Below are 22235 nucleotides of genomic sequence, written 5' to 3'. Positions count from 1 at the left end.
TAGAGGGCATGTGAATGCCATATTTGGCTGAGTGTGCTCTGTGTTTTCTTGTTTTCTTGTAGTTTGTGTCTTTGTTTTATTCAGAGTACGAAAATGGTAATTCATGGGACAAATCTGTGCATGCAATATAGAAAAACATTGCTAAAGCAGACAGACTTGGCCTGAAATTTCAGTTACAAGCTAGACCTTTTTGGCTTTGCCTGTGTCTGTTAAAAGAAGAAAATGAAACACATGTTACTCTTGCCTTCTCCAAAAGGTACACTCTCTTCTTCGTCTCCTTTCTACTTCCTGCTGTCCGTTATAAAGACAAACTTTATTACGGCGGCTCAACTGCAACGTATTACTGGGACCCTCATTTAGTTTTTGCGCTGCTGCACATTTATTTTTACATTTTGTAAAACAGTTTATTTATAATTTTAACATGGACCTCTGCAGTGTTAGGGTGGTAAATTATAAATGTCTGTCATGCGTCATAAGAGCACACGCACAAATGCATCTCAATGCATGTGTGTGCTTCATCAGCCGCCTGGGTTTAAAACCCCATTGCAAGACTGCCAGCCGTTTGTGGGCATGCGCTGCTTGTGATTGTCAAAAGGCACTGGCAAAAGCAAATAACTCAGCCTTTTTAGGTCTCGTGTAGTCAGCGCGCATGCGCTGTTTCTCCGAGACATTCAGTAATCAGTATAGTGAGGGGAATCCCGCCTGCTCCCTGCCTCCTGCTTGTAATTGGCTTATTTGCGCTTACTGTGGTTTTCCTGCCTCCCTATTTGGTTGCTAGTCCGATGCATCACTTCCGTTTTTATCGGAAGTAGCACCGACCAACTACAGTTCTTTTGCGCTGTGGGGCATTGTCAGTTTTGTTTTTGGGACTACTTGGGCTTTTCTTTTTAATCGCCACGGTGCCTGCTTCATGGGCTGTGGCGATTTCAAATAAGACACCAAAAAACAGATGCAAAGCAACACATACCCACGGCGCCCGCATCATTAACTCTACAATGACAGTGTTACGCAGTTCTCAGCAAACATATCTCTCCTAATTTGATAGGAAGCAGGGCCTGAGGAGGGCATTGGCGACTGTCCCGATAATTGGTCATACCTTGAACGGTCTCCTTTCACACGCAGTATGGCTGGATAGAATTTAGCTTACAACGCCTGGGTAAACAGAGGCCTGATGCCCTGCACATGAATGAAGATCACCTCAGTATTTAGTAAATGGAACAGATTGGGGCATCCGGACTGGTCACTGCTGAATCTTCCAGCAGGCTTTGTCACTTCAATAGTGCCAGTTGAATAAACGAAATAAAAGGATGCGAGCAACAGCAAGTGAAAGCGCAGATGCTTTTGTAAACGCTTTTCGTCATTTAGCTGCCAGCATTTAAGAGATTGGTGACCGTTCTGGCTCGCCACCCACGTCGTGTTTGTGTGGCCACATGCTGCACAAGTCTGGAATGTGAGCGTTTTGTGTGACTGTTGTGTACTACTTGAAGCGAAAACGTAGCCGGTAGCCGATGCATGCCTGCGCCTTGTGAGCTCAAACTGCTCGCCGAAGAATTACAGCATGCATTTTGCAGGTCTGCCAGCATATGCAGCATGTCATTCTGGTAATACTTTAGGAGGGTTCACGTGACAGTTACAGGCCGGAAACACGTTTACTCCTGCAGCAGGTGATAAAATACATCTGGTGGATGTCAAGTTTATATTTGAATTTTTGAAAAAGCAAACTATCCTGCTGGATGTTTGCAGCCGCTGCTAGTTTAAGATCCGGCAACTGATGTTTATGTAAGGATGTCATACTTTTTGGGTTGTTGCCTTGTACTGAGTCAGCTTGGCATTCGTACACCATTGCTTTTGCATAGAAAGCTTTACACCAAAAGCATGAGGAATACTATCCCACGCCTCCTTATGAAGGTAGAATGTGTGCTACTAGCAATACACTTATGGGTGCTAACACCTCAAGACTGTGGTAGAATTTGAAAATGCATAGGCTACTGCAACTGCTATCCACCTGTAGATGAATGTGAGGATTCAAGTCGTTTGCCTTTACATCTGAACTCTGCAAGTATAGCAATGTTTATTCAAATCACACCTTCATATTTGCTGCATCCATTTGAAGTGTGTGCGTGCCGTGATCTTCCATCCAAGAGGGGCTGGCATTGTTCCATATTGGTCTAAAACAACCAACACTGTGGGCTGATGCACCACGCGTTTTTTTGCCACCCACTCCACCAAATCCAAATAACTAGCAGCTGGTTGTATTTGCAGAGACTTTTCATTACTTGCAGTAGGAAACCAAATTAGTCAATTACCTTTATCGTGTTTTCATGAGAAAGACAATATGCACATTGGCATTTAACTTGCCGGAAAACTAAAATATGAAATTAAATTACATTCATCTATCAGAGAATACTCAGCTTGAAAGAAAACATATTTTAGCGAACATTTCTTTTCCTCATGTTTGCTGCGAATGATTCATATTCGCACCTGTTGTTGACGTAGACAACATCATCCTACCAGAAACACCCTAACGGATGCCAATGATTGTTGTTGGAGGAAGCTGTAGAGATGCAATCCCCACATCTTCACATAACCACTCCCAGCCCAGAGGCTGCAAGGAGTAATGCTTTATTCATCATTACTGGTTTACTTAAGTGCAAATCTTGCCCCTGAGAGCAGCACAGAAACATATCAAGCACAAATGTAAAGAACGACAAGATCGTTAAAGCAACTGTACCACAGATTTCTGCAAGCGCTCCCTTCCTCTTACGCTACTGCAAGTATTTAAAAAAAAAAGGAATAATATCAGAATAACACAAATACATTTTTACTACAGTATTTTAGTACCACAAAGAGAAACCATTTTTTTAGTTACTTTCTGTCTACATAATAGTGATGAAATTGAAGAAATGTTTAAAACGAGTCCAAATCTCAGAAGGTATATTATAATCAGGAGCAGTCTGGCATTAATCCAATCAGGCTACAGACTGCTACATCAAAGGCTCTAGGGCTATTTCCATGCTGGTCTCGGACCCTTTCCTTGGATAAAGGTAACAGTTGGGCATATTAACAAGATTAAGCGATAATTATCGCTTAACACGGTTAGCGGCAATATTATTATCGCCGAGCTCCGCCGATTTTTATCGCAGATAAACCTTGCCATTATCAAGGTTTATCTCAAAAGCGATGAAAATCGGCCGAAATGCATGCATATCGCTGAAAAGTCCGCGATATTCATGCATTACCGAGCTAATGCTCTTAGCCATGTTATCACCTACCATTGGATAACATGGCTAAGAACTGCTCTGGGCAGGCGTTAGCTTTTGGAGATATTCGCGCTTAGCGCGAATATTTCCAAAAGTACACCTTTGTAGATAATTGGAGATAGCGATGTTAGCGACTGTTTACAGTCGCTAACATCTTGGCACGCCCACTTTGCATGTCATTAGCGATAAATATCGCTGACATGCAAAGCGGGTCCCAAGATGATCGCTATCTCCTACTAGCTGGCGCTAACTGGTGTTAGCGACAGCTAGGTAATAGGGCGATAAAATTATCGCCGCTTTAGCGGGAAAAATTCCCGCTAAAGCGGCGATAAGGCCCTTGGTAATATGCCCCAGTGTTTCTAAAGCTATGTTGCACAATGAGAATGCTTCTCCCTCCCAGTTGCCTTGTAAACAAATGCTGCTCACTTGGAGGGACTTCAGCACAGGTAACTGTGACACCCTTCAAATTATGACAACATTATTGTAACATTACCCCCTCATGGAGTCCTCCTTTTCCTAGTCATTAACATATGAGGTGTACAAAACCTCCAGGGGCATAGCACAAGGGGGTGGGGGGTTGGAGTGTTACACCTCCCAAATGTATTATTTAATTGATAGTTGGGTACAGGAGCTTTCAGCTCGGTTTGGTAAAGTGTCTGTCACTTTTCACCTTGGACTGTTAAATACTGAGACAAAAACAGACACTCTCTCATCTCTGCTTTGAAGGTGTTAAAACATGTTTATTTTACAAAAGAATGTGTTTCAAGTATCCCCTCACTGTCCGCACTCCTTTTCCTTCTATTACCGTGAAGCCCCCCTCATGCACTGCTGCTCATGATGGTGTCAGCTTAATTGTTGGTAAATCTGAAGGTCACACCCACCAGTCTTATTGAGCACGCTACGCCCCTGCCTGCCTCCACGACAGCTCATTCAACGTAAATTCAATTTTCCAGATAATATCTGGAAGTCATATCTTCATACTCATGACTACTATAAAGCATCACCTTCCCCTCTCACTATACCTAGTAATAAACAAGCATTTACAATGCAATGGGTCTCGCATTACAGAACGTTTCAGCTATTGGTGTTGCATTATTATTTGCAACGCCAATAGCTCACACTTTCAGTAATGCGAGACCTATTGCATTGCAAATGCTTGTTATATCGGTGACCTGTATTGACTTTACCATTGCTTGTTTAAAGAATTTTAATGCGCACGTTTTCCTGTTCTTTTAATTTTTTTTATATGCAGAATGTCATGCTTGACTGAGAAGTAGTCAACAAGGATTACTTTATCTAAACTTTGTTATTTATTGCAGGTATTTCCATAAATATAAGACATGGCCGGGGGCATGCTCAAAGACAATGCTACATCTCAGGAAACAGCTTCAGCCGAGAGAGCCGTCTCTCCTTCTTTCGATGAAAAAACAGTTCAGGAGAAAAAAAATCACTTCAGATTAACCCAGAAAATCTCGGAAGTCCTGAGCAGCCAATATGGAATCAATCTCTTTCTGGCTGGTCTGTTCCTGATGTTTGCCGGCTCCTTAAATCTCATCCGTTTTAGTAAACAAGACATACAGTGCTACTTAATAGCAATAATGTTTGTTCAGCTTCTGTGGATGCTATGGTATATTCTCAGAACCAAAAGACAAAAGAATTCTACCAAAGAAAAGGATTCTCACGCCGGAGCACGGTGGTTACGATGTACGTATCAATTCGTTTTAATTGCTGCGCCCTGCTATTGCTTGCGAAATCCATTTCAGTTCAGACGTCCCTCACTAATGTAAACTTTGACTCCTCTCCCGAGAATTCACGCTAATTACTACTGTGGCCTTTTTATTACATCCAGAGAAAAGCACAAATTAACTTACCCACGTCCGCACAGCAGGGCCCGGAGGAGTTAACTATGAGTGAGCAAGCAAAATATTAATAGCTGCTGTGTAGGCGTCTCTCACGTTCACAGCCCTCCTTAATGAAATGGAATTCTTGGTTTGCTGAGGTATACACCCAGGCCAGGCAGGAAACCTCACTCTAGCCCTGGTAAGCCGGTACACACTAAAAAGATAGCCTGTGCTCACACTCTGGTAGCTTGGTGCAGAGCAGTCAGGCTTATCTAAAGAGGCAATGTGAAAAGTATTTATGCAACATACACAAAGTAACACAATGATAACACCACGAAAAGAGTCCACATGTACAAAATATATAATAGTTTATTATTTTATTATTTATATTATAACAAAACAAGACCAAACCGCTAAAAACACAATGCATACTGTGCAAGATATGGGAGCTTTCAAATACAGGTACAATTAGTCTTTCTTAAGCAAAGAGCACATAAAAGTACAATCAGATCACAGTGCTTTAGGGTTTTTAGTGTTGGGAGAACACTCGTATTTCCTAGATTATGCACAGTCACTCCGATCAAGTTGCATTGAGTGTGACCTAAACAAGAGGCTTGTTAATTATGTGGCTGAAAAGTAGTAGAGAAAGTTGTGCCCATCAAGCATGAGCACTGTGTGGAAAGGTAGGGCCAATTTCGAGCAAGGACCTTTGAGTATTTGCCCGGCGTTAGCCGCCTCTCATACCATTCAAAATTATCCAACAAAGAGGCAGGCGCTGGAGACTGGAAGGCAGGAAACAGGAGTTTATTCCGACGGAGCAGAACACGTCAAATCAGACAACAGGGTATCTTCTCGAGGTGCTCTAGCCGCATCACTGAGGCCTGGCCTCTTATACACTGGTTTATGATCTTTATTACAGTAACATATTCCTGCAAACACTTTCAAGTACGGAAAAGACATCCTCGGAACCCCTTCCTGATGCCCGTTCCCACACATATTTACAGTAGAAGTCCCCACCCCGGTCTCAACAGGTGATGACTGTCGCGCAGCTGGATATTCCGCCAGTTCCCGGAATGTGTGTGGCTGATCGGATCTCATGGGGTGGGGGCTTTGATCAGTAGTGGATCCTTTGATGAGAGAAGCTTCCTACTGTATGGGGGCAATAAACTGCATCCGCAGGGCCAGATGGCGGCCTGGGAACGGGATGTGGTTCAGAGGCAGGGTTGCGTTGAAGGGGAGGTGTATGGTCCAAAAATGTGAGAGCGGGGGCTGTCAGCGTACGGGGGATGCTTACGAGGTCAGGGGGAGAGAGACGCGCTGGCTAGCGGCAGTGGGCAGAGAGGCCATGGCATTCTAAATGGCGGCCATTTACGCGCACATATGAGCCTAAAAGGGACAAGACGGCGCCGATAATGTTGATGTCACAAACTAGATTTTAACAACTGGAGATCCTCAATGAGTCCCCTGGGACCTCACCTGTCCTTTGTACACAGTACATTCTGTAGGTGCTTAATTTCAGCAAGGCAAACCGCTATCTGGGGAGGCCTCGTGCACAAGTCTCTCGATATGCCTGAGGTCACGCTGAGTAGGTATGTGTGCGACGCTGCTGCAGTCTCTCTTACCAAGGTTAGCGATGGCCCAGCATTGCCTGACAATGCTCCGTATTAACAAGCGGCATCTCTCAGCTGCAGCAGGCAGAGGCTCAGGAAGGCAGGAAGGCGCCCTAACTCTCTCCCAACAAGGTAAGCATTTAAAGTACAGAACAAGTAGCAATCTGGCACAGTCCACTGTGAGCAAAAAGGCACCTTATCCCTCTCCCAGCAAAGTTCGCATTAAGAGCACAGAACAAGTGGGCGATCAGACACGATCTATGGTGAGCCAAAAGGCATGTGTCGGACACATGATGACGAGAGACCCACAGCAGTGGTGAAGTCCTTGATGACCCTCAGTCTGCAGAACAGGGGCAAGTCAACAAGCCCTTGAAGAACACATTCTAGGTAGTGCAGAAAAAAATAATAGATCAACAAAACAAGGCAGTTATCAGAGTGGCAGTCCCTCCTGGCGGCACATCATTCCTCTGGAAATGTGTAGATGTAGAACCAGTGGTGTCTAGTAACAGGTCTAATGAAGTGTCTGATTAGATGGGATCAGAGACTCAGTACTTATTCCCCAAAGTTCCTCTGTTGTAGAGGTGACATCAAAGTCTGGTGTTTGAAGTGCGCTGGTCCCCTTTCAGCACAGTCCTGTCTGCCAAGCTAAACCCGAGGATGTTGGTCAGTGCTTTGCGCAAAGGCAGGACACAACCTATTAAAGTGTGTCGGTCTGACCCCTTCCCGCAGCCGAGGGAGACCCATTAGGATGCAGATGAATGCAGATGCAGCTGAGGGTCCTGTCGTTGTGGCTGTCTAGAGGGAATGCACAAAGTGTATGTAGGAAGTTGGCTCTTTATGTGATATATCAATAATCTGATATACTATGTAAAGAGTCCAGGTGTTCCCTTATTACTGGACTCGGGCTTGCTATGTAATCCCAAAGTGTTCTATTGGGGATAGAGTGGTCAAGCAGCCTTAGGCTTCACACAGAGGAGTGCAATACATTTGCCAATACAATAAATGGCACACAACTCAAGAAGGAGATCCACACTAGTTTATAAAAATAGCAAGTATCTTTCTATATGTTTTGGCATCAGAGAAAATCTTTCAGGTAAGTACATTTTCAAATATAAATTCTTTTCACTTTAAAAACTGAGTTCTGCAGTGTTATCCTGTGGAAAGAACAAGTTCCGCAAACAGGTACAGTACATCGACCTATGAGACCAATCTCCAGGAGTTAAGGTGGGTGATGGGCAAGGTCCAAGCCAGTACCAACAGTACACCATCAGTGGCATGGAGGCGGTCGGGTACAGGGTGCAAAACGTCATCAGGAGGCCAATGTGTTTCAATGGGAATCATTCTCTGTAATCAGAGGTTGCAGGCTTTTGCTACGAAGCCAGTCGGGATGAACCTGCAAGTGTGCCCAGGCCCTGCAATGCTCTGGGATGGTGGGGTACCTTTGGTCCTCTTCTTCAAGGCCCAGGAGTGACAGGTGTCTTTAGGTGTCTGGTTTTTCCTTACCGGAGCAGTCGCAGGAGAGGGGTCCTGCTTGCAGAGGCTGCAAGTGACATCGGGAAGTCTATGAGGAGTGAAACCATGGCAGACTCAAGCTTTGGAGGGCCAGGGGACCTATGGTCGAAGGCAACAGGTGCAGTAATGGCTTCAGGTGTCGGGTTTTGGGGGTTCCAGAGGCATCAGAGTTTTCTTTTTGGAGATTTTGATGACAAGTTTACTGTTCATGGGAGATCTTGAGTCTTTTTTGAAGGTAGGTAGTCCTCCAAAGTTTCTGGAGTCACAGCTACAGGATTAGTGCACTTTGGTGCAGTTTTCGATGAGGGATGCAGATAGGCCTTTATGGTTGGTACCAGGTCGGCAGCTTCTCTCCTGTTCTGCTTTTACAGCTCTTCGGTGTCCTCTCTCTTCTTAGGTCATCAGGATCAGCTTCTCTGGTGCCAGGGTCTCCCCTAATCACTGAATTTAGGGGTATTTAGGGAGGTGTAGGGTTGTAGCCAATGGGCTACTGACCTTTGGGGTCATTACACCCCCTATATGACCACTTCCTGTGAGTGGGCATAACCCTGACCCAGGATTCCTAGGCATGCAAGCTGGCTAGCAATGAAAAATGGTGTCCACCTCACAGTAGCCCACCTTAGGGGTGGTACTTGCCTGGAGGTAGCACACCTACCTGACTAGATAATTGTCCTACCTGTTCAGGGGCCAAAGGGACTCTGCACAACGGAGTCGGCTTACTCTCCTGTGAGGGGGTGCCAGATTTGCATTTTAAAGATGGCAACCCGATGAGGCTTTCTGCCCAAGGAAGGGTAATCAGCAAGTCATCCTGTGGTATGTGGTCTTACACCCTTTGATCGGATAGTTTTTTTTTGGGTCTCCTGAGAGCAGAGGCTCTGACCCTAGGAGTCCAGAATAGTGTCTCGGACGGCAGGCTGGCAGAAACAATTCAGCAAGGACATCAGAGGTTTAGAGGTTTTCAGGGGGCACCTCTAAGGTGCCCTCTGGGAGCATGTATTGGTAAATCAAATTTCTGGCATCAGTGTGAGTTTACCAATACGAGATGTTTGATATCAAACATCCCTATTTTCAGTGAAGCAATCAGGTAATTGGAGAACTCGATTTCATCAGTGTCCAGCATGTTTCTCAAGATGGCTTCCCTGGTCACTTGTACTGGCAGTAATAGGACTGACCAGTAATGGGGTATATCTGCTCATGCAGGTATGCCCTCACATGTACTATTCAACACCTTGCCTTAGGGCTGTCAGGCCTGCTGTAGGGGTGACTTACAAATATTACATGCATTATGAGGGACATGGCACACAGGGGTGCGTGGCATGTCATGTTATCACTTTTGTTTGCACCAAGATACGCAGTCTGCAATAGCAGTCTTGCATGTGCTTGGTGAGGGGTCCCTTAGGTTGGCACAATTCATGTTGCAGCCGGTAGGGACCCTCTTTCTTACCTGAGGCCCTAGGTACCAGGGAACCATTTACTCGGGAATTACAGAGGGTACTATGGTTTTGCCAATTGAAGAAACAATTGTAGAGTTTTGGGAAACAGCTCTGGGACCGAGGACCTGGTAAGCAGGAACCCAGCGCACCTATATCATCTACCATCAAAAATTGGGGATTACATGTCAAAAAAATGGCAATTTGTACAGCGTAGCTATCACCCAAACCCAGACATAGGTTGGACACAGGCTGGAAGGCACACAAAGAGCTAAGAGCAGAGAAATGAATACTTCCTAAAAGTGGCACTTCTAAACTAGTACTGCCAAATCCAACTTTACCAGTAACGAATGTTTGCAGTTACCAATCCAAAGATATGAAAAATAAAGCAGCTACTCCTCTGTAATCAGGAATTACAGCTTGAGAGCGCATTCAAAGAATTCCACATGTTAACCTATGAGAGGAGCAGGCCTCGTAGTGAAAAACGAGTTTGGGAGTTTGTCACTAGCAGGATATGTAAAACATACAGGTCATGTCTTACCGTTCACTTACATAGCACCCTGCCCTTACGGTCACTTACGGCCTACTTTAGAGGTGACTTATAGGGGAGTTTAGGGTTTGCCAAGTAGTTGTAGATGGTAAGTTGAAGTGGCAGTAAACTGAGCACACAGGCTGCGCAATGGCAGTCCTGAGACAGGTTTGAAAGGCTACTTATGTGGCTGGCACAATAGGGGCTGCATGCCCACTAGTAGCATTTAAATTACAGGCCCTGGGTATATGGGATACCACTTTACAACTGACCTACTAGTAAATCAAATATGTCAATTAGGTGTATCCAATGTCATCATGTTTAGGGAGATTCACATTACCTTTAGCATTGGTTAGAAGTGGTAGAAGTGGTAAAGTGCTCAGAGACCTAAGTCAGATATAAAGAGAGTCAACAAAAGAAGATGCCAAAAGTGAAAATTCTGGAGAAACACCACCCTAAGGATACCGGGTCTAACACCTCCCAAGTGTCACCCATGAGAGGTTAGATCAATGTTTATGGGCACTTAACACTGCATTTGCACACTAAAATTTAATGTCAAGTAAATCAAAATTGCTTTGATACTGTGGTCCCTCCTAATTTGTCAGCACACGTCAATTCCCAGAGCCGGGCTCTGATGCTCAGTCCTCTGACATCATTTGCCACTGCTGTAGTTTTCTTGGGCTTGAGGAAAGGTGGTAATCAGGGTATGCTGGTGCTTTCTGAGACTCTAGTCCCTTCGTCCCATCTGTACCCTGCTTAACATGGCTGTCTGATCAGCTACAGTACTACACTGTCTGCCAGTTATGAATGCTGACAGTGACTGTAGCCATCAGTGGACACAATTTGGCTCGAGTTGGCTGTCTGTGTCTGAAGACTGAGATGGAAAACAGGTGTGATGAATGGGAGAAAGAAACAATATGCCTCACTTGTCTAAGGGTTGATGCTTCCCTGACCTCCGGCCAAGTGAGATCTGACCAAAAGAGTTTGTGCTTTGGCTGTAGAAGTGAAAGCAGGAGACTCAGAGCTCATTATGTTACATGGTTACCAGCAGGCTAACGAAAGCCCAGCACCTCTGTTTTTATATATTTCTTTTCATCATTGTGATATGTTCCTCTCATTCAATTTGTGACAAATTCACTCTTTCCTCCTCATCATACATTATGTTCTGTATTATTAGCATAATTTAAAGTGATTTAGAGAACTCCAGTGGGGGTTAGTTTGTGGGTCATGGGGTTAATGGTGTGGTTATATGACATGCCTTTATTAATGTCTTTTCAGTACATATTGTTAACATAAATTAGTGAGGTCAGACCTCTTTAGGCCATAGATACAGATAGCATAGCATGCTTTTCTTGCTGTGCACATGGTGTGCCCAAATACCTCGAGCAGCTAGAAGCTAGTATTTTAGTACTAAAACATTGATTGTGTTGGAGTCTAAAGTCATGTTTATATTCATTTGTTGCTCACACCTGCCACATTCAGGGATTGTGGATTACAACATTTTGAGTTTCCACACATCTCTGCATCAGGCAGTTCAACTACTGTTCTATTTTACAGCACACAGGGTGCTGCTTTGGGAGATCCTTTAACACAGTATATTGACATTATTCACACAATCACCCCTCCAATGGTTGTCATAAATAAGAGTGTTGGGGCTCACACAATGGTCATGATAGCTCAAATTCATGCAGATCCAGAGTTTTATGTCTCACCCTCCCCTTATTCATTTTTAGTATCAGCTGCGGAATTTGTTTACAAAACTTGTCCAACATGTCCAACTAAGGAAATTTGTTGGGCCAGGTATTATTAGAACATCATCTTAGTCTTAGTGATAGCGATAACCATAACTCTGTCATATATCTGGATGATAACTAACCAACGACAGATAACTCTGTCACATGTCTGGATGATGACCATTCAAGCCAAAAGTCTCCTAAGAAATTGAAGATATCACCAACAAAATTATTCAACGATGTCAAGAATCCTTGAACCTCTAGCCTAAGAGAGCTTCCCTTAGCTAAGGATCATTCAAAAGAAAAAAACAAAATGGACACATTTATTCCAGTACCTATTGTGAGTTCTAAACATTTTGAATTAAATTCAGTGACACAAAAAAAATCATAATTATGGCATGGCATCAGATCAAGGGTTCATAAGGGAGGAGCACATGATAACTCAATAAACTCTGCTGACCTCTCCATCTTGGCTAAATGTAACACATCTAGGCCCACATGCATCAAGCATTTTTGTAGTCGCAAACGGTGCGATTCCTTAAAATCGTCCGTTTGCGAATGCAAAAGTGCTTTTTGGGATGCATGAAGCAATTTTAGAATTCGTAACATTTTTGCGAGTTCTAAAATTGCGGGTGCTTTTAAGAAGTCGCAGATGTGCGATTTCTTAAAAGCAATGCATCATTACTTTTCAAAGTGTAAATTCGCAATTAGGGTGCCAAATTTACCGAGTGGTTGAACCACTCGGTAAATTTGGAAAAAGTGTTTCAAATGCTGAAAATGTTTTTCTTTCAACATTCATGTTTCACACACACATGTCCTTAGGACATGTGTGTGTGAAACATGATGCGAAAAATACATTTCAGGGGTGCATGGGGGGGTCCTTTGGACCCCCCCCCTGCACCCATGAAATTTTCAAAGTGCCACTCGCAATTTGCTAATGCCTTCCCATTGACTCCTATGGGCCTTTTGGCCCATAGGAATCAATGGGAATTGCGAAAATTAACTTAAGAATTCGGTATTCATTTGGGATTCGGTAAAAATTGCGATTTTTACCGAATCACAAATGAATACCGAAAATAATGATGCATAGCATTTTGCACTTCTTAATTTGCGATTCCTTATTTTTCGCAAATTAGGAAGTGCAAAATGTCACAATGATGCATGTGGGCCCTAATCCAGAGGAAGTCTAATACCTCACAAATCAACCTTCAAATGATACAGCAGTAAGGGGGAATTTGTTAGGTAGAATGGATGCACTAACAACTGGATTAAACTTCCACTCTGATAAATTAAATATTCAGCTGAATTTGTTTAATACTTTTGCCTTATAAGTTGCCAGAATAGATACTAAAATTCATAATTTAACAGATTTGGTTGTAAAAACTCACTCTGATGTAAATATTCAATTAATGGTTTGCACCTGTACATGTATTTTAGAAAATGTTTCTGAACTTCCGGCTATAGTTGGATCACTTGTTGATGAAGAAAAAAAATTGTATTCTCAACTAAGGTTTGAGCCTAATGTATTACCCTTATCAAACCTTGGTCTGAGTTTAGATCAGCACCAGAATAATGAAAGTACAATGACACAAAATGTTCAGCATGATGTCCCTATACATGCTCAAAATGACCAATTAGTAGATCAGCCTGTTTGTAGTAGTAAAAGATCAATGAAGAAAACAGGTGATAAAATGAGTCTCGAACAAGCTTTGATATAGAAAAGGTCGAAAGGGTTTTTTCAACAGGCACATTTGAAATTCATAGAATTCAAGTTCTAAATTCCTCAGTTTCCAACAATTGTCCAAGTACGCAACCACCCTTAACAAAAAGGACTAGGAAAAGGTTATGAAATGGCCCAGAAAAAAACAAGAAGGACTCAGACCTTTTGATTGAATCTGAAAAGAGGTCCATGGATTGATTTCCCATCTTCAAACTTAGTGGTCAGCCTACACAACAGCAGAAGCCAATATTCTATTTGGCCATCATTTATCCCAAACCAACTTCCAACCTAGACCTCAACCAGTAGAATCCCCAAAAAATTATGCAAAGGGAAAGGTGGTGAATTCATTAAGTAATAAAGAGGATTGTCAATCACAAATTCCTATTTCATTGTCTGAGAACACTGTGTTGGTAAATGTACTGTATGTTAGTCCTAATGCCATCAATAACTTCACTTCTGAGTGAGATTGGAGAATTAATTTTGTAGTTAACTTGACAAACACTCCCTGCAAGGGAATTCAAAATAATTTTACAGCAGGATGCTCACCTGTGTAGTGACCTCTGCTGAGTCTGTACGGAAAAACACATTCTTTAATGATATAACATTTAATTTTCACCCCTAATATGAATTCAGAGGTGTGCATGACATTCTGAATTGAGGATCGCTATTGAAACTAACCACCTCTATTCCAGACTCATTTTTTTTTGAGTCAGAGGTTCTTTTATCTGTCAAATTTAGGCAAGTGCTACTGTACTAAGTACATGAATATATGTTCACTTAATGGCCAACAAAGTAACCGTAAATAAAATATTCGACTGTAGGTCATGCTATGCAGAATGGGGCAGAGGTTATGAAATCTTCCCGTACAAAATATCCTTCCATTTTGGAACTGAAAATATAAAAACAAGTATTGAAAATGCAACAGGTCTCGGATTTTTGTTTTGAGTTAGAGCTATTGGCATTCTAAATGGCAATGTCTTTTTCCGACCTAGGAGGAGAGAGAGAGAGACATCGAGGTAGGGGCTTATGCCTGTAACACACGAGAGAGGAGTAGAGAAGATGGAGAGGAGTACAGAGAAAGACAGAGGTAAGGAGAAAGACAGAGGTAGGGAAAAAGTGTGAGGTACGGAGAAAGAGAAAGGAATCTCTTTCTAAAAATTGTTGATTGTGGAACATGAGACAGGAAGTGAGAGAGAGTGCTTGAGGGTGTGGATCAAGGGATAGGTACGTGGAGCACCTCCCTGTCATCTGCAAAAAAGCGGAGTTCATAAGTGGCATGTCCAAATGATCCGCAGCTTGAAGGAAGGGGCAGCATTGGTGAATGCGAATGGGCCCATGTGCTGCAGTACCCACTGAGAGTCTATGTAGGTGGCGGTCATGGTGAGCGGAAGCACGCTATCCCTGCTGCTGCTACTGGCTCTCCTACCTGCTCCTCCTCCCGGGATAGTTGCAACCGTGCTGCCACCAAGCCTCTGCTCAGTATGACATGCCAGGGAATGCCTTTTGGTGCTATGCATAAATAAAGGAAGTGGCGTTGCTCCAGACGTGGGTCCATGCCGAAGTGGGGATTCCATACCATACATAATTAATGGGAAGGGTGTGGCCTCCCAATGAGGGCTTATGCTTACAGGTGAAGCGTATAGCTTCGGCTATTCAGTGTATGCCATCACTGCCACACCCATGATACATCCAGCTAATAGCACTAAAATCAGGACCGAAAACAAGCTTTATAAAACTGGTATCAACATTTACACGCACAAAAAAAGCCAAAAAAAGGGCGCACAGCTAAGTATTAGCGCAAAGATATTAGGCGATTTTTAGTAGAATGTGAGGTGCAAAAAGAATGAGGGGATGAGCCCATAACCCCCTAGTGTAGTGTCAGCCCAGACTCACACTGCGTATAATACAAGGCAAAAACCTATGCTCACTCTAATTATTAAACAATAGTGTCAATGTAGACATTTGAGACAATGGAGACAAAGCCTTTCATTAGCAAACAAATAATTGGTTTTCTTGGAATCAGTCATTGGAAAAGGTGTCTTTAATGTTCAAGAGAACCAGCCAACACGTGTTTCGTCGCGTAAGGGACAGTCTTCCCGCGACTCCTCAGGGCTAATGAAAAAATGAAGTATCATTGGGAGAGTCGCTCCGTCTGTGATAATTCTGACCTGACAGGGCCCTGGACTGTTAAATAATATGGTGGTGGATCGAGAATTCTCTCTGCATGTTATATCCGTGGTGCGAGAAATAACAAGGTGAATCTATCACGTGGGACACTCCAAGTAGCGTTGAATGAGGGATTATATAGACTTTACTTAGACGAATTGAAAAATGTGTCTCCACAGAGTTAATGGGCACTGAAAGTCAATCAGTGATCATTCTGAGGGAGCTGCCTTAGGTTATTAAACGGGTGCATCTATCCCCAGCTCCTTTCTATTGATCCACCACCATATTATTTAACAGTCTAGGGCCCTGTCGGGTCGGAATTATCCGTTGTTGAGTGCACTGCATCCCCAAATGTGATGCAGTGCGCGCAACAAAATTTGTTTTATTTATTTAAATGTTTACCTACCTGTAAAACTCCGTAATCCATACATTACTACTCCCCACCCTGCCCCTCCCCCTCCTCACGTCACCGCCCTGCGGGTACTCCCACTGCCGGCCGCGGCTGCAAATTGGGATAAGGTGGATTAGGTCATACATGATTTTTTGGGGTTGCCTCATTTGATATTATCCAAAGCAATGGTAGACACTTCATCAAACCATCTGGTCAAGCAAAGGGTGCAGACATAAAGCAAGATTACACTAATTCCCTGTGTCTACACTGTGATACTGAGAAAAGATGCTGAGTAATGGATTGTGGTAGTTAATAATGGGCACAAAATACTGGAAAGTCAAGTGCACAGAGACAGAGGAAGGTAAAGTTTTACTCTTTTTAACTCCACATTTACGTACTTTCAAGATATATGTACATATCTACATATATATAGCTATATATATATCTATATATCTATCTATCTATCTATATATATATATATATATATATATATATATATATATATATATATATATCAATGCTCAAAGGTGTCCACCTTTGAGTAGCACGCGAACAGCAGCTTGGTTTATGTATAGGTGAGGACGGGGATCCACTCGTAGACGCCGCTCCGTACGGGATCTGCCCGACGCGTTTCAAAGCTCCATATGCTTCTCTTCAGGGGCTTTAATGGAAGCGGTGTGCGCAACCGCCGACCCACTTCCCCATTTTATATATAACACACCCACAGATGGGAGGCTCAAATGAGACTGTGCATTCTGGGAAGTGTGGTCCGGGAAGCACACAATCAAGTCCTGTATGGACTCCACAAGTGGGCCCGTCCTCGATTCCAAGTACGACTGCTGCTTCACTTTCGTGACCCCCAGGGTACCGGGGTGGTGCATACTCCGCGGCTGGACGGTGCATATAAATCAATGCTCGAAGGTGTCCACCTTTGAGTAGCACGCGAACAGCAGCTTGGTTTATATATAGGTGAGGACGGGGATCCACTCGTAGACGCCGCTCCGTACGGGATCTGCCCGACGCGTTTTGAAGCTCCACATGCTTCTCTTCAGAGCCTTAACGGAAGCTGTGTGCGCAACCGCTGACCCACTTCCCCATTTTATATATAACACACCCACCGATTGGAGGCTCAAATGAGACTGTGCATTCTGGGAAGCGTGGTCCGGGAAGCACACAATCAAGTCCTGTATGGACTCCACAAGTGGGCCCGTCCTCGATTCCATGTACGACTGCTGCTTCACTTTCGTGACCCCCAGGGTACCGGGGTGGTGCATACTCCGCGGCTGGACGGCCGCGTATAAATCAATGCTCGAAGGTGTCCACCTTTGAGTAGCACGCGAACAGCAGCTTGGTTTATGTATAGGTGAGGACGGGGATCCACTCATAGACGCCGCTCCATACGGGATCTGCCCGACGCGTTTCGAAGCTCCATATTCTTCTCTTCAGGGGCTTTAACGGAAGCTGTGTGCGCAACCGCTGACCCACTTCCCCATTTTATATATAACACACCCACCGATGGGAGGCTCAAATGAGACTGTGCATTCTGGGATGTGTGGTCCGGGAAGCACACAATCAAGTCCTGTATGGACTCCACAAGTGGGCCCGTCCTTGATTCCAAGTACGACTGCTGCTTCACTTTCGTGACCCCCAGGGTACTGGGGTGGTGCATACTCCGCGGCTGGACGGCCGCGTATAAATCAATGCTCGAAGGTGTCCACCTTTGAGTAGCACGCGAACAGCAGCTTGGTTCATGTATAGGTGAGGACGGGGATCCACTCGTAGACGCCGCTCCGTACGGGATCTGCCTGACGCGTTTCGAAGCTCCATCTGATTCTCTTCAGGGGCTTTAACGGAAGAGGTGTGCGCAACCGCCGACCCACTTCCCCATTTTATATATAGCACACCCACCGATGGGAGGCTCAAATGAGACTGTACATTCTGGGAAGTGTGGTCCGGGAAGCACACAATCAAGTCCTGTATGGACTCCACAAGTGGGCCCGTCCTCGATTCCAAGTACGACTGCTGCTTCACTTTCGTGACCCCCAGGGTACCGGGGTGGTGCATACTCCGCGGCTGGACGGCCGTGTATAAATCAATGCTCGAAGGTGTCCACCTTTGAGTAGCATGTGAACAGCAGCTTGGTTTTATATACAATTGACACATAGGCACTAGACATGTGGCAGGACTTGCAATATTTGGTTTAGTCAGTCATACAAATTGCATTGATGCTGTGAACCCCAGGGGGGACTGGGTTGGCTGCTATCTTTTATTTGATACAACAGCAGGCTGACTTTGCAATACTCTAATACGCCATTCTTTGTTTCTTTCTGGACCCAGTCAGATTCTTGTAAAATTATGCATTTCTAACCCTTATGATTTGCAGTAATTTAGTTTGGTGTTAATTTACTCCATTCCAAGATAGCGCTCACATTTACCAGTAATACCAACAAGCCTTGTTACGTGGACGTTTTCTATGTTGATTATCAGTGTCCATTGTTTATGTTTATTTAAAACAAGCAAAATGTATTGTTGGTTAACGTGTGATCAAGACACATTCAGTGTTGAAACGCGTAACGTTTTTGTGAGGAATAAAACAACTTGAGCATACATACTGCCGAGTGCGCGTTATGCTTACAAGCAACCTTTGGATTCATATATATTTTTATATATATATATATATATATATATATATATATATATATATATATATATATATATATATATATATATATATATAAATATATATATATATATATATTACCTACTGTCGCCAGTATGTAGTTATAGTCAGGACCTATTATCTATAGGACATCTGCAACATTATATTCGCAATAACTATGGCGTTGATTGATGAATCTTTGCGAAATTTTGCAGACTTTAGGCCAGCTCTGGCGTGTTTCTATCCTGAAAGTTTCACGGTGATTCGTTAAGTGGGCGCCGAGAAAAAAGGGGGGTCCCAAAACATGTTTTCCCGATGCAAATTCCAATAGGACCTTTAGCCAAAACTACAGCTTGACCTGCTGTACGGAATTATGCCAAATTTGGCAAAGAGGTAGCCCTCAGTTCAGACTTGTGCCTTTTGCTTAAATGGTGTCAATCTGTTCAGTAGTTCCTGAGAAAATGACAGTTAAAGTCATTTATACATCTATGGGCGTAGTGGATCCTCGGATTCTGCGCGCATTGTCATCGTACCATAAGCACACCCTTCCGTTCACATGCTGAATGCTAATTGGCTGTCAAGTGGTTGTCAACATTCGAAACCAGGAACTGTTGGCAGCCATTTTGTGCCTCGGTAGAAGTGAGGCTGAGGAAGTCAGTGGAATATCTGTGCAAAACATAGAAAGGGGGAGGGTAGAAATACTTCATGTATTTTGGGAGGGGGACTGCGTGGCTCCCCTCCTGGAGCACTCGAGGGCCCCGTTAACCCACCGGGCTACAAAAGAAAATGGTTGGGGGAATGCTTCAAGGTCTCCAAAACCCCAGGGACCACCACTCCCCGGGGCTTTATGTATTGTGGGAGGGTCGGCTCCTGCAGTGTCCCGGGGTGTCCATCACGCCCTCCCATAGCAAGGAAATTTGTTATCTCTTTCAAAATCTAAATCAGATTGCTTTTCCACATGGGGAGCCGCATGTTAGTAGTTCCCCATGTGGAAAAGCAGTGCCAGCTCCCAAGTGCACAGAAGTTGTGCACCAAAGGCGCTATAGATTATGAGTCGTGCATCCAGCGCGTGCACACCAGAGGGCTGCACTGAGCGCTGCGCTGTGTGTGCGACATTTAATTTTACCGTAAAAAAATAGCCCCTATCAGTAATTTCTAAAATCCCCGGGGACCCTATCCCGCGGGTCTTATAAAAAATGTTGGGGACCGTGGGGGGGGGGGGGGAGCCACAATGCCCCCATGGTCTCACCGGCTTGCCACATCCTTCGGGAGCCAGCATTGCTTTTCTGCATGGGGAGATGCTAACTTGCATGTGAAAAAGCAATCTGGTTTGGATTTTGAAAGTGAGAATAGATTTCACTGCTCTGTATTTCAAAATCCAAACCAAGGGGCATATTATCAAGCTGGGCGATAAAAATGATCACCGTATTAATGGGCTTGATAATATGGCCTTTTGAATTCCAATAGAAACCCATGCTCTAGTGTGACCATGTGCGTCTATTGGAAAGTGGTGCAAAGGTGTTGTTGTAAATCTGGTTTGGTTTGGTTAAGTGGGCGCCGAGAAAAAAGGGGGGTCCCAAAACATGTTTTCCCGATGCAAATTCCAATAGGACCTTTAGCCAAAACTACAGCTTGACCTGCTGTACGGAATTATGCCAAATTTGGCAAAGAGGTAGCCCTCAGTTCAGACTTGTGCCTTTTGCTTAAATGGTGTCAATCTGTTCAGTAGTTCCTGAGAAAATTACAGTTAAAGTCATTTATACATCTATGGGCGTAGTGGATCCTCGGATTCTGCGCGCATTGTCATCGTACCATAAGCACACCCTTCCGTTCACATGCTGAATGCTAATTGGCTGTCAAGTGGTTGTCAACATTCGAAACCAGGAACTGTTGGCAGCCATTTTGTGCCTCGGTAGAAGTGAGGCTGAGGAAGTCAGTGGAATATCTGTGCAAAACATAGAAAGGGGGAGGGTAGAAATACTTCATGTATTTTGGGAGGGGGACTGCGTGGCTCCCCTCCTGGAGCACTCGAGGGCCCCGTTAACCCACCGGGCTACAAAAGAAAATGGTTGGGGGAATGCTTCAAGGTCTCCAAAACCCCAGGGACCACCACTCCCCGGGGCTTTATGTATTGTGGGAGGGTCGGCTCCTGCAGTGTCCCGGGGTGTCCATCACGCCCTCCCATAGCAAGGAAATTTGTTATCTCTTTCAAAATCTAAATCAGATTGCTTTTCCACATGGGGAGCCGCATGTTAGTAGTTCCCCATGTGGAAAAGCAGTGCCAGCTCCCAAGTGCACAGAAGTTGTGCACCAAAGGCGCTATAGATTATGAGTCGTGCATCCAGCGCGTGCACACCAGAGGGCTGCACTGAGCGCTGCGCTGTGTGTGCGACATTTAATTTTACCGTAAAAAAATAGCCCCTATCAGTAATTTCTAAAATCCCCGGGGACCCTATCCTGCGGGTCTTATAAAAAATGTTGGGGACCGTGGGGGGGGGGGGGAGCCACAATGCCCCCATGGTCTCACCGGCTTGCCACATCCTTCGGGAGCCAGCATTGCTTTTCTGCATGGGGAGATGCTAACTTGCATGTGAAAAAGCAATCTGGTTTGGATTTTGAAAGTGAGAATAGATTTCACTGCTCTGTATTTCAAAATCCAAACCAAGGGGCATATTATCAAGCTGGGCGATAAAAATGATCACCGTATTAATGGGCTTGATAATATGGCCTTTTGAATTCCAATAGAAACCCATGCTCTAGTGTGACCATGTGCGTCTATTGGAAAGTGGTGCAAAGGTGTTGTTGTAAATCTGGTTTGGATTTTGAAAGACAGAGCAGGGTGCATCTGTAGGGTAAGTACAGGTTAGTGTAGGAGTACCAATTACTATTCTAACTCCAGGGGGTTGCATCTGTAGGGTAAGTGCATGTTAGTGTAGGGGTAACATTTACTATTCTAACTCCAGGAGGGTGCATCTGTACGGTATGTGCCGGATAGTGTATGAGTAACAATTACTATTGCAAATCCAGGGAGTTGCATCTGTGGAGTATTTGCTGGATAGTGTATGAGTAACAATTACTATGAAAAATAAAGGAGTTAAAGGAGAAGGAGAAACGCACTTTCACAGTGATCCTGGAAGAAGAGAAAGTGACGAGAGATGATTTCCGACGTGTTTAGGTTTGAGAGCCTGGTTAATCAATAAGTGAGGTATGGCAGATAAGTGCGTAGTTATTGTGCAAGAAGTTTTTCGGGGTCTTGCGAAAGCAAGTCATGTTCATTAATTGGCTCCCGCTACGTGTACTTGCAAGGTCATCTGATTTGCTCGTATGTTAAAAACAGAAACTTTCTACACCTATTTTTAATCGGTTGTGAAGCATTGTAAGAAG

At 44.1% G+C, this 22235-nt stretch overlaps 1 protein-coding gene across 1 annotated transcript in view; it reads left to right on the top strand.

Annotated features, from left to right (window-relative positions):
• The first annotated feature begins 4600 nt into the window (after nt 1-4600).
• Nucleotides 4601-22235, top strand: part of LOC147725422 (proton channel OTOP1-like) — a 300787-nt gene continuing 283152 nt past the window's right edge. Inside the window, exon 1 of the mRNA XM_086964530.1 lies at nt 4601-4964. Within this exon, the coding sequence (XP_086820656.1) occupies nt 4601-4964 (364 nt within the window). The remainder of the gene's footprint in view (nt 4965-22235) is intronic.

This window comes from Lissotriton vulgaris, chromosome 3_2, assembly GCF_964263255.1.
Source record: "Lissotriton vulgaris chromosome 3_2, aLisVul1.2, whole genome shotgun sequence".
NCBI classification, from domain to species: domain Eukaryota; kingdom Metazoa; phylum Chordata; class Amphibia; order Caudata; family Salamandridae; genus Lissotriton; species Lissotriton vulgaris.
This window is presented reverse-complemented; position numbering and strand designations above follow the sequence as displayed.